This window comes from Podarcis raffonei, chromosome 5 (assembly GCF_027172205.1).
Source record: "Podarcis raffonei isolate rPodRaf1 chromosome 5, rPodRaf1.pri, whole genome shotgun sequence".
Classification (NCBI taxonomy): Eukaryota; Metazoa; Chordata; class Lepidosauria; order Squamata; family Lacertidae; genus Podarcis; species Podarcis raffonei.
This window is the reverse complement of record NC_070606.1, coordinates 28,073,711-28,086,037: the sequence shown is the minus strand read 5'-3', so window position 1 is coordinate 28,086,037 and position 12,327 is coordinate 28,073,711. Positions and strand designations below refer to the sequence as shown.

General features: G+C 42.2%; 1 protein-coding gene across 5 annotated transcripts in view; it reads left to right on the top strand.

The window, feature by feature from the left end:
* ANK3 (ankyrin 3) overlaps positions 1 to 12,327 on the top strand; it is a 383,552-nt gene that overhangs the window by 14,569 nt on the left and 356,656 nt on the right. For all 5 annotated transcript variants that reach the window (XM_053388311.1, XM_053388310.1, XM_053388318.1 and 2 more), the window contains exon 2: positions 9,214 to 9,252. In XM_053388311.1, coding sequence (XP_053244286.1) covers positions 9,214 to 9,252 — 39 coding nt within the window. The remainder of the gene's footprint in view (positions 1 to 9,213; positions 9,253 to 12,327) is intronic.

Sequence of the window (12,327 nt, the reverse complement as noted above, 5' to 3'; positions counted from 1 at the left end):
AAAAATATACAACAAATTAAACATTAAAAAAACTTCCCTACACAAGGCTGCCTTCAGATGTCTTCTAACGGTTCTGTAGGGAAAATAGGGATGTCCCAGGATCCAGTCAGGGACTGGGACAGCTTCTGTAAACCTTGGACTGTTAATGGAAAATAGGGACACTTGATCTGTAAATGTGAGCTTTCTCTTCTGTGTAAGTTGCTGTAAACTCACTTGCTCTCTGAACACTTCAAGCAGTGTGATATTGGGGTGGACCAGTGAGGAAGTGCAGAAGCAGAGGGCCATCATGAAAGAACGAAGAGGGCAACATGATGAAAGCTCACTGCCAAAAATAATCAGTTCTTCTACCCTTCCTTCCATATGCTGATCAGCTGTTTTGTTCGTAGCCTTCGACCTTCTTTGCTCCTTTCAACTCTGTGGTAGCTGTCATTCAATATGCTATCTCTCACCAAAAGCTGAAGAGAAGCAGAGCTTTGTATTAATTGCTCCACACACATGCAGCTGAAGTGAAGGTGGCTCAACCATTTTCCACTGTAAAGAACAATAAGTCCAATCTCCCAGGGCAGAAACCTAACGTTGCCCAATCCCCTTTGTCCCTGAATTCCTCCCTAAAGTTTTTGGGGAATCTGGGCTAGCTTCTTCTGGATCGGTTTGCACAGGGTGTAGATGATGCACCCCAGAGGATCAGATTTGATGATTTGACTGCTAGTTGCTGATTCCCATTCTACTTAAGCTCCACCCCATCAATATTAATTGAAGTAACCTGTCTGAGAACTATAGTAGTGCAATATGTGTAAAATATCAGTAGATGGTGCTGTAGTCCTTTACATATTTGTACAAAAGCACAACAGAAAAAAAAAATGGGATCCTTGTATTTTTCCACCCTTCTGGCTTCTTGAGCACTGCTGAATATTTGCCATCAGATTCTTCAAATTTAATCTGCATCCTGCTTTCTTTCTGTGTGTGCATGAACCGAGGTGAAAAAAACTGGTGGAGGTGATTAACATTGACAAGCCCCCCCCCCTTTTTTCAAATGGCTTCTGTGTCCCTAATCCTCAGAAATTGTAGAAGATAATATAGGAATAAGCACTATATCATGGGTTTTCAAAGGCTATCAGTGGGTTTTCTGAAGACTAAGTGCACTTCTCTAATTTCTAAATGTATGCATACATGCCAGTTACTTTCAATCTCATACTGGGAAAGGGAAAAAACCCTGAGGTGGAGTACATTTTTGCAAAAACTCTTGAAAGTTTAAAACATCTGAGAGATATTGGCATAAAAACTGCACAATGCATTCAAGACCAGCATATCCAGATTGGGCAAGTATAGGTTAGGGGAGATTTTGTGGCTCATTAGAGAACTCCACCACCAACTTCTTGGATGCGTAGATTTTTAAAACATAGCTTTAATTTAAAATGCAAGTGAGCAGGTAACAAAATGCATAGGCCCAGCAGCAAAAGGTCTTGGCTTAAATGGTCTTGGGTTTAAATGTCAGGTGCACTCCGGCCATTTACACAAGCAACATTAGGCTAAACATGCTTGTTTAATAAGCTCGGATATGAAATAGAAGAAGATGCCTTCACCCCAGTATGGTTCCGTTTATCACATACATAGCCCAACAAGACAACAACAAGAATCTGCTAGCAGCATACGAATCAATATGGCTAACCTGACCCAAAAATTCAACCCCCCTGCCACAAACAAATCTAACTAAAGCCAACCAAAGCCAACCCAACCACCCCTAGGCCACCCCTGCCTCTCTCACCACCAAGGAAATATAACAAGTGAATAGAAAGTACCACAAGTGACACTGACACAAAGCCCCACACATACACGAAGTAGAAGAATAGTGGCATTACCACCCTATCCCACCCCATGCACCCTCTCCACCCTCCCCCTCTTTTCTTCCCAACCTAATACTGCGTGCAACACCAATGTCTCACAACATATGAAACTGATCTGTAGAAAACACAACTTGGAAAAACAGACAATGAACATATTTTTGTAAACTAAGAAATCTTTAATTATTTTTTTTTAAAAGCAGGGATATGCACAAGTATCACGTGGGAACTCCTTCGAAGCCACTTCACTCCTCCCTTCATGTGAGCAGCTGAAGAAGCCAGCTTTGATTTATGGCTTCATATCCTGGCTTGTTCAGCTGCTCATGCTGGCTTCGCATTACGTGCAAGGATGTCCTCAGAGTTGGCTGGACTAAGCAGCTTCAGCCCAACTTGCACTCTTACTAGGCTAGTGATCCTTCTCATGGAAGGAGGGAGTGCAATGCATAGCTTTCATATCCATCATGCACATAATGTTTGTGAGGTGGGCACTCCACGTGAAGGCCCAGTTTGCATACGTACTACTCCCAAAAGGTGGGGTTTGTTTCTTAAAGGGGAATTTGTATGAATTTTGTAAATGCATGGGCCTCCATGTCACATTTATCAGTGTGTGTCTGCTTCTTCACCACACAGAGAGTATTGTGAGCTGGCTTTGGTATGTTCAAACCTATGCTCTGTATGCCTGCTTTGCTCACTCATTAATGTTATTAGTGTATATTTAGTTTTGCACAGTGAAAGCTCCTAAGGGTTTGTGCTTCACTCATGTTTCAAAATATGCGACAGATGCACAGTGAAGTGAACTTCCAGTTGCTCCCCACAGCTTCTGGAAACTCCTTTCCCTGGGCCATGCCATAGGATGTGTGCCTCAGTTTAACATAGTTCTGGTGGTTACAATCTGTCTGTTGCTCCTTTAGCTACATTTTTAAAAAGTTCTCGGTTTATGGAGACATCAGTTGTAAATTTGCATTGGTTCATTCATTCACTCAGCTATCCATTCTTATAGCTAGAGATTATCACTACCCTGCAAAGTAAGTGGCAGGCCTAGATGTGGGTGTGCTTCAGTCTGAAGTTTGTGCCTTGATATCTGAACTTGGAGCAACATGGAGAAATGTGGCTATGGAGTTTGAATGTTCTGATTTAGCTTTACATTTCATACGAATGAGGATAAACCACTAGCAGATTTCTCTTCTCTCTGGCTGCATGGGAAAGTCAGGAGGCAGTTCACTGTGCAGCAGTGTCACAAGACCACATCGTTTGCCTCGTGGATTGAAATTTCACCCTGATAGGTAAAATCATAGGAGGTGACGAGATGCCACAAACTGTATCTCATCCCTCTTGTTTAAGCTCCAGAACAGATGATTTAGATTGAAACTCTTTACCTGTGAATTAAAAGGTGACTTCTGGCAACTCCATAATCTAAACTGAAAGTGTTGCATACACCCTGTAACATCAAAAAGAGAGGGAAGGAGGAAGAGAGGGAGGGAGCCTTCCTGTCATAGGCATTTGAATGCCTCTGGGAAGTGCAGCTGGTACCAGATTTCCTATCCTTGCCCAGAGGAACATATCAAAGTCATACCAATGTGACTACAGTAGATAAACCAACAAGGGGGTTAGGATGAAGAAGACAAATACGTTTTATTTCATTTCCTTTTCGCAGCGAGTCTGCTCTGGAGGTTTCCTCATTGTAGTCAGTTCAGATGGTGCCTGTTCCTTTCCAGGGTTGAGATCTGGCTGGGAAATGGTTCTTCAAGTTTGAAGTGGAAGGTGGTTTTAATCACGGAGCTGATCTACCTGCCCACCTATACTGAGAATAGTTTTGCGCTTTTCAGAAAAGTTTCCTTTTCATAATGGATTGTTAAGTGTGCATGTGGCACTTCTAAAAATGAGAAAGGGAGGGAGCTATCCTAAAGCTTGAGAGAGCGGAAAGGGCAAGAGAGTGACAAGGCCAGCATAAGATTCTCTGTATGTCTGGCGCATGCATAGACCCTGACAACAGTACAGCTTACTTGGTTTAGTCGCCTTGCCACGAAAGAGCTAATTTTCACATTATTTTGTTTTGTTGACATATATATTTCTGTAGGTCACTTTGTTGTTCATCAATGTTATAAATGGCAGGTGATTTTTGCCTCTGACCAGTAATGTGGATGATGCCTTAACACTGTCCACCTCTCTATTTTGCAAAATTGCCTTAAATGCCAATTTTCTTTGCATTTCATTTGCCTTAAGGTTGGCCAAAGGCCTGAAGCATCACACAGCTTTTGAGTTGAGAAACAGAAAACGTTTTGAATTTAGGCATATGAATATTTTCCGGTTGTCTTTCATTTTAGTTTCCCATAGAGCTCAGAATGCAGCACTTCATAGAAATTTTGGGAAATACAGAATTCATTCCACTGTGCTAAGTTGTTATGCCTGTCTGTGTTCAATCAAAACATAAGAACTCTGGTTTAATATAGCAGTAAGATATTTTTTCTGTTTGTTTTTATTTTACATAAAAGTGGTACTTAGCATTCCAGTGACTTTGCTTTTTGTGGTTGTTTACTTCAGAAATTGGGATTTGTATAAAGCAAATGTGTACATTCAGTTGTCAATTTTTTTAATCTTTTATAAATGATACATGAAATATTTTGGTCTCCAGACATCCTCTCTTTAACTTCTTGTTGCCATGGTCACTCATTAGTATTCCATGGAGGCCTGGTTGCCATGGAAAAATGTGTAGTTGTACAGTGTTTCCATGGTTACTCTCCACCATTATGTACCTTTGGTATATCAACTAGCAGATCTGTTTGGGTAAGCCTGAAATATTACAGAAGTATTTAAAGCTACTGGTAATTCAGATCTCATGCCCAATCTGCAGCTTGAATATTTATCTGTAGAAGGGCAATGGAGCCATTTTGGACTGCAAATGCCATATTAAAATGAATGCTTTTGAGAAATTATTTCACAGCTGCGACTCAGCCTGTATTTTTTGTGCAGGTTTGAATTCATATGCTGAAGAATTTTCACACGTTTTGCAGGAATACCACATTTTGGACCCCTTTTGAGTGTATTTAAGCTATTTCATGTGTGGATTGTGTGAAGTGTTCATTCATGAAATCGGATAGAAATCGGAGAAGCCACCTGGTGACTCGTTGCTTTTTGCAGGTTTCACAATAAAAGTGCACAGACCTTCTTTATTCAATCAGCCAGTCCCATAATCCTGAGGGGTGGAGGAGGGTGAGCAGCTTTTACCTGAAGATTCATTCAGAGATGCTGTGGGGAACAGCTCTCCCTACCTCACATGGTTATTTATCAGGAACATCAACAATTCTAGAAGTGGATTTAGAGCAGCATGACTGGTCCTCCCCCACTGGGTGCCAAATTGAATGGGGCACCTCAGGGTGTCACAACTGTGGCGTAGTGCACAGTCAGAATGGAAGGAGAGAGGCGGGGGTCACCAAATTTTCACCTTGCATAGGAGCTACTGAAATTTCAAAGACCAAAGTCTGCCCCTGCGAATTCTCTACTGAAACTTTTTCAGTTTGACACAGATAACCTTCTGAGGGCCACACGCCCATGGGGTGAGGTGGGGGGAAGTGGATGGAACAAGAGATGTGATTCACACCTTTTGCATACTGGGCTACATTCCAAGCATGCAAAAGCCAGCCAGCCCTCTTCGTCCGCCATTCAGGCATGCAAGAGTTTGAGGGCACATTTCAGCCAGGCAGAGCACTAAAGGAGGGTACAGAGCAGGGCTGGTGATGGGTGTGGGATGGGGAGGATGGACATAGCCTGGAGAGTTGGCCTGGCCTGGGAGAGTTCCCTGGGCCAGATAGAGAGGACCGGAGGGCCACATTCAGTCTCCGGGCCTGCAGTTCCTCACCCCTGATATAGGTGGTCAACTGTTGAACCTCTATACACCTTTTCAACCATTATATAAGAAAGCTGTACCTGCCAAAATTCCTTCATCTATAAAACTGTTAAAAGTATAGGAGACCTAATATTGAAACGGTGGGCAGCGTCTTATATAAACAACTCAGTGGGCCTATGTACATGCTCTGCATGGTAGAGGCACCCTTTTTTTAAGTGAAAAGTTTTGTAGCTGTTGATCAGTGCTGCTATCTTTATGATGGGGTGTATACAAGGAAACTCTTCTAACCAAATATTGTTGAGTATATGTTTTTGCAATTGAGCCATGAAAGTATTCAAGGGCAGTTTGGTTAACTTCTTCCTTGATAAAGGGAATAGATGCTCCCTGCTTCCTAAACATAGGGCACCCTTGCAGGTGAGGCCTTCCCACATGACCAACAAGTACAGAATCATAGAATTGGAAGAGACCCTGAGTGTCTTCTAGTTCAACTCCCTACAATACAGGAAACTCAACACATCGTTCCCCATCCAATTTGAAACCATGCTGGACCCTGCTTAGCTCCAGATGTGCTAGCAGTTTTATTGCTGGACCACTCTGCCATAGCTTCAAAGATTGCCAGGTGGGCATGGGAATGGCTGGTACCCATGAGTACCCCCCAAAACAGCAGTGATTAGGGATTTGCTGGTACCACCTGTGAGCTGGTTATCAAACTGTTAGTTATAGACCTGCATATTGCAAAGTAAGAATTGCTTCCAGGTAATTGTAAAGCTGTACAAAAACTGGTACTCCTCCCCTTTCTTTTGAACCACAAATTACTAGTGTGGCTGCAAAGAGTTGCCTCCAGTATGCTCAGGATTGCTTGTACTTGGCCTCTCATCATTTGTGTCATTTGGGAGTAGCGGTGACTAAATAGGCTTGATTAGCATTTATACAGGAATAATCTATTACTTCCTCACAATTAGTTTTTCGTCTTGACTGATGGTTCTCTTTATGAAGAGAGAATGTAAATGACTGTTCTGTTTGAACGTTTGTGAAATTTAAAATACGACATTTCAAGCTTTGTGTTAATTTGGAGGCTGGGGTGTCCATTGAGTAACATTCCTATTAAGAAAAAAAACATATGAAAAGACCAAAGATGACAATTGAGATCTTAGGGAGTCATGCATTACTCCTGCTTTGAGTTAAGGCACAGAACATACAGGCCAGTCTTGCAGCTTGCAACTCTGCAGGGGCAAGTAGCAACTGCTCCCTGTGAGCACATGATTGGGCCAACATGGGGGTGATGGAAATACAAAAACTGCACATGCAGGCTTCATCAAGCTGCTGTATTCCAGTAGCGGTACATGGTGGGTGCATCCTGGAGAGAATCTCTTTCTCTTTCATAGCCTTAAAGAGCTAATAGTCTTTTAAAGTTGGGAGGAAAAGTGGCGCTTCCTTGTACAGCCTCATGGTCTAAGGCTGGAGAAAATAGTGGCACGAGTGAGTCTTTCTTGAACTAGACAACTGATCCTGAATTCATTTGTAGGGCTAAAATTAAGTGGGGAAATTATTGGGGAAAGCATTGCAGAACCATGGCTTGTTCCTGCTGAAAACGGCTTCATAAGCAGCCCACAACCACCACTACCCCTACCAAAGAGTCTCCTACACTGTGGGTCTATGACATCACAAAGGGCCAGTTATTCAAAGCTGAGTTGGCCACAGCTCTTACAGCCAGTCCTTGCCTGTGGCTGAGACTGAGGGGCAGAGGACCAGATCTTTGTTAATTAATTTCTCCTATATGTGGCTGTTGTGACATCCTCAGACCATGATGCTGGCACTTCCCATGGTGAGTGGCATTTTGAGTATATAAAACTACCTTATACTTAGGTCACATGATTGATCTGCCCTGGCAGCAGTAATTCAGGGCTTTCAGTGTGGAAGCTTAGGACCTTATCCATATAACGCATGTATACTCTCCTGCTGACTTGCATTTTCTACCACCCACTTTAACCTCCCTCTCATTATAGTCAACACTTTTCAACTCCCCTTTCCCTATTTTAGTTATCAGGATTGGTAGAAGGATGCTTGTAGACCTGGAATTGCTTCATCAAGTGGATAATTTAACATCTCAGATGGCTTCCAGGAAATACGTTTTCACTGATATGTTTCAACTAGAGCAAAAAAACCTTGTTGCATCTGTAGGAAAGATGGTAGCCGTGGTGGGTTTTGGGAAGGGCAGGGGGAGAGAAAGTAGGGATGTGGCAGAGTGAGGGGGCAGTGAGATCAGGGGAGCCCCAGGGTTGTGGCAGGAGCCCCACAGGTGTGCACACACCTCCAGGACCACTGTCGCCAACCTGGAGTTCCCATCATTGCTGCCACCTAACCCAACCCCACCCCTATCTTGATGAGTGCAGTGTGGTCGCTACTTGGAGGATGCCGTAGCCTCTGCCACAGCCATGACCCACCATTGGAAGTGAATTGTAGTCAGAGACCAAAGCAAGTCTCGTGTGTTAAAGATGTGCAGGCATGGGGTATCCTGTGAACTTGCATGAGCCAATGAAGGAAATGAAAGAGAGCTGCACTGGTTTGAGTAAGACCACTTCCCATTTTCCCAGTGATTCTCCAAAGTCTTGGGAAGAGGTTTTGCCTACATCTTCTGTATATTATTCTTATCTGCACTTTCAATATCAAGACTTCATTTTTCATGTTTCTTGGTAGTTTGGGAGTCTTCCTTCCTTCCTTCCTTCGCTGCAAAAAAAGTTGAATGAGTTCTGAATCCATTTTTGCCTTTCAGTAATATATGCTACAGGTTGCAGTTTTGTGGTGCACTAGCACTTAAAGGAAAAGTTGGCTAGTCATTTGCAGTAACTTGTCTGTACCATACTGAAAGCCTGGGAAAGTAAAAAGGGGGATGAAGGTTCCTATTTTCCAGCAGGTATGTAAGAGGGGAAATCCATCTTAGCCTTTCTACTACTGGATCCTACTGGGTCCATCTTGGGACATGTATTTTACATGTAAGGTATCAATGTAGTTCATACAGAAACTTATAAGTTGACAGGAGCTGAGGAGGATCCAGCTCAAGATGATGATGGCGGTGATGATTAATTTATTACAATTTATTTAATTTATTATGAATTAATTTGCTATCTTCATGCCTTGTACAGTGGTACCTCGGGTTACATACGCTTCAGGTTATATATGCTTCAGGTTACAGACTCTGCTAACCCAGAAATAGTGCTTCAGGTTAAGAACTTTGCTTCAGGATGAGAACAGAAACTGTGCTCCGGCGGCCCGGCAGCAGCAGGAGGCCCCATTAGCTAAAGTGGTGCTTCAGGTTAAGTATAGTTTCAGGTTAAGAACAGACCTCCGGAACGAATTAAGTGCTTAACCTGAGGTACCACTGTATATGTGTTTGCTTAGGGCTTCATTAGATACTTTTTCCTGCTTGTTGCTATTTTCCATGTTAAACTGCATTTTTCTTTAGAAGCAAGATGTCTGTTGACTTAAGTTTGTCTGCATTCTTTAAAAGTTCTATTTGTTTATTTTTAGGTTTATCACAGGCACCATCCTCCTCAAAGCTCTCGAAAGGTAGGCAAAAAATAAAAAGGAAAATATGCTTGTTACTGTTCTCTTTTAAGTGACTGTTTTTTCTCTGCATTCACATCTGAGTAGTATAGGTCGTGTTGTTGTTAAGTTGTTTAGTCATTTAGTCTTTGTGACCCCATGGACCAGAGCACACCAAGCACTCCTGTCGTCCACTGCCTCCCGCAGTTTGGTCAACACCTGCCAGATGACCACAGAGTACGTTGTGTGTAGAGATGATTGGATGGAGTATCAAAACATGTTAAAGCAACTTTTATATTCTTGAAACATTGGAATGATCATATTCTGCTTCTCTATTTGACAACAGTGTAATATGCTCTTTAAGTGTAGAATGAAAAAAAAAATTCCCTTCCTTATATAGGACATGATCCAGGCAAAATAAAGCACGACTTGGGCCACAGATCTCAACTGAATAAAGTTATGAGCAAGTTTTCCATTGAAATTCAGTGGGACTAAAATGTGTTTTTAAAGAACTGTGTCCATTGTGTTGTACTTGTCATTTCCCACAACCCAAGGACATTGCAGTGTTTGTGGGAGGAATAAAAAAAGAACAAGGTTCAGGCTACTTCTTGGTTGAGGGAAGGGGTAGAATGGCCAATAATACTGGTTTCTAACAAATAAATTTGACTCCCAGGCTGATGTGCCTTATTTGGGGCCTCCTGGCTGGAGAATATTGCTGAGCCACTACCCTTTGACTCAGTGGTTCAGTAGGGGACTCATCGTCTTATCTCTCCAGACATGCAGAAATTAAAGACTGCAAAATAAGGCAAGGGGCCTTTAACCAGCCAGCCAGCATCTCCAGGGAGGAGAAGTCTACCACACTCCATGTGTGGTTGGCCTGTGTAAGGTGTCAGTTGGCTTTAGCTCCCTGCAGAGAAAACATTTTCTGTTCCTCACTTAGCAGGGCCCCTTGGGCCTATCTGCTCTCTGCTTTGACAGGACACTCCCTACATCCCATGCAAGGCTTAAGCTGCCATGGAACTGGAAGGTCCTTATATTGAATGACTGCCTTCAATTACGGAATTGTTTCCATGGCTCGGATGGGGTACCTGAGGCCCTTCCAATATTGTTGGCCTGCTAATCCCACCACCCCCAACCATTAGCCATGCTAGGGATTTAGCATCCCAAAAGATCTGGAGGACCACAGGTTCCTCATAACCAATTTAAAAGAATAGGTCTTAAAATGTTGCTTCAGAAGAGAAGTGTTGTAGCTGATCAGAAAGAGTCCAACATGTTGACCTTTCATGGGCACTGCATCAAAATGGCTAATGCCTGAGGAGAATATCAGTGATGCTCTGCTGTGTTTCTGCTTGAGATCCCACAAGTGCAGTTGATGCTCATGATGCTTCCATCCGAGAAGAAAGAAGTATACTTTCATCCATCCTTTCAGTCATCTTGGTCTTTAAACCTGTGGGAATCTTCAGTGTATTGAGTTCTGATTTATTAACATGGTGTGTGTGTGTGTGTGTGTGTGTGTGTGTGTGTGTGTATTAAAAACTGATTGAAAACTATCAGCAGGGATCAGTGTCATGCTTTTTAATAATCTTTTGAAATCCTGGCAAGACAAATTTCCTTGTTTTGCATTCAACAGCATGCAAATGAGACTTCTATAAGAGATAAAAATCATTATTTGAAAAGAGGTGTTTTTTAAAAAAGAAGAAGATAAGGCTTGGTATTGCTTTGCATGTTTTGTAGAACTTAGTAAATACGGTAGATAATTAAAATCACAATGGAAGATGTGCACTGGGATGGAAAATGAATAATGTTAAGGTTGCCAGATTGTCTTTTTCTTCAGACTTTCTCTTCTGCTGCAGATAAACCAATTACAATGATTTAAGAAAAAAGTGATCAACAGGTGGCCTGTGGGCCAGCTCTGCTCCAATGTAATTTTACCTGGTCCTTAGAGGCATTGCCAAATTTTAATCAAGTTGTAGCAAGACATGATGTGGTTTAGCCATAGCATCAGGGCTGAATTTAGATGAAGAGAGGCCCTAGGCTACTCCACTTGTGAGGCCCCTCCCCTTCCCCCACCCTCATGACTAGAAGAAAATGGAAGAGTGTTATAAACAAAATTGAGTGAAGCCAAGGATGATGATGGGTATTTAAAATTCTGCAATTCTCAATTTCTCCTGTAAAGGACATAAGATGTTATTGTTAAATACCATGGTGATTTATAAAAATGCATAAAATTAACACGGAAAAACTTGTGCAATAACAATTTTGTAAACCTTTTGTGGTATAAGCATTAATTTTTAGGAAAATGAAGTTGTAATGTTATTCTTTAAAAAACCACACACCTTGAGTTTACAAATTATATTGCCTGGGAAGTGTAAATAATATGACCATGATTACCTGACAGTGTGGCACTTTTAGAATCTACATTATGTTGTCATTAAAAAGTCAGTTTTAAAATACATATTAAGAAGTAAACTACAACCATCAAATACAGCAAGGCTAAAATGTTTCTTCCCCCCCCCAGCCTGTCTCATAGCAAAATCATCCAAAACTTCATCAAAATTTGTTTGTCTAAGTTTGTCACTTTCAGTGTACAGAATGCTCAGTGCGGACAACCTTTCTTTAGACATTGTGGCCCTTAATTCATTTTTAATTCCTTTGAGTCTTGAAAAACTCCTCTCTCCTGAGTAGTTAGTGACCATAAGGCTAAGAAAATGGCGATCTCCCACACGATCGGACTCCAGCTGTTCCGATAATTCAGGGCTGATATTGGGGTAATTAGCCCTGGCAGCCTCCCCAGGGCAGGGGAGGACTGTCTCGATGACCCACGGTTTGCCCCAGATTGCCGATGTGGCAGATGGCAGGGGCACTGGGTCACGGAGCAAAGGACGGATTGATACTGCTGCGATGCCACCCCATAGCCGGACACATCTTTGGGAAAATATAAAGTTTTGAAAAACAAACAGACACGCTCTGAACTGACAAAGCTGGGGAAAAACCTGCAGTATGTACAGTCTCTGGTGTAAAAGATCAAACTTCAAAGAGATCCTCATCATGATGTTTGGAATCTGGAGGGGCTTGGTATGTTTTTTCTTCTTCTAACAT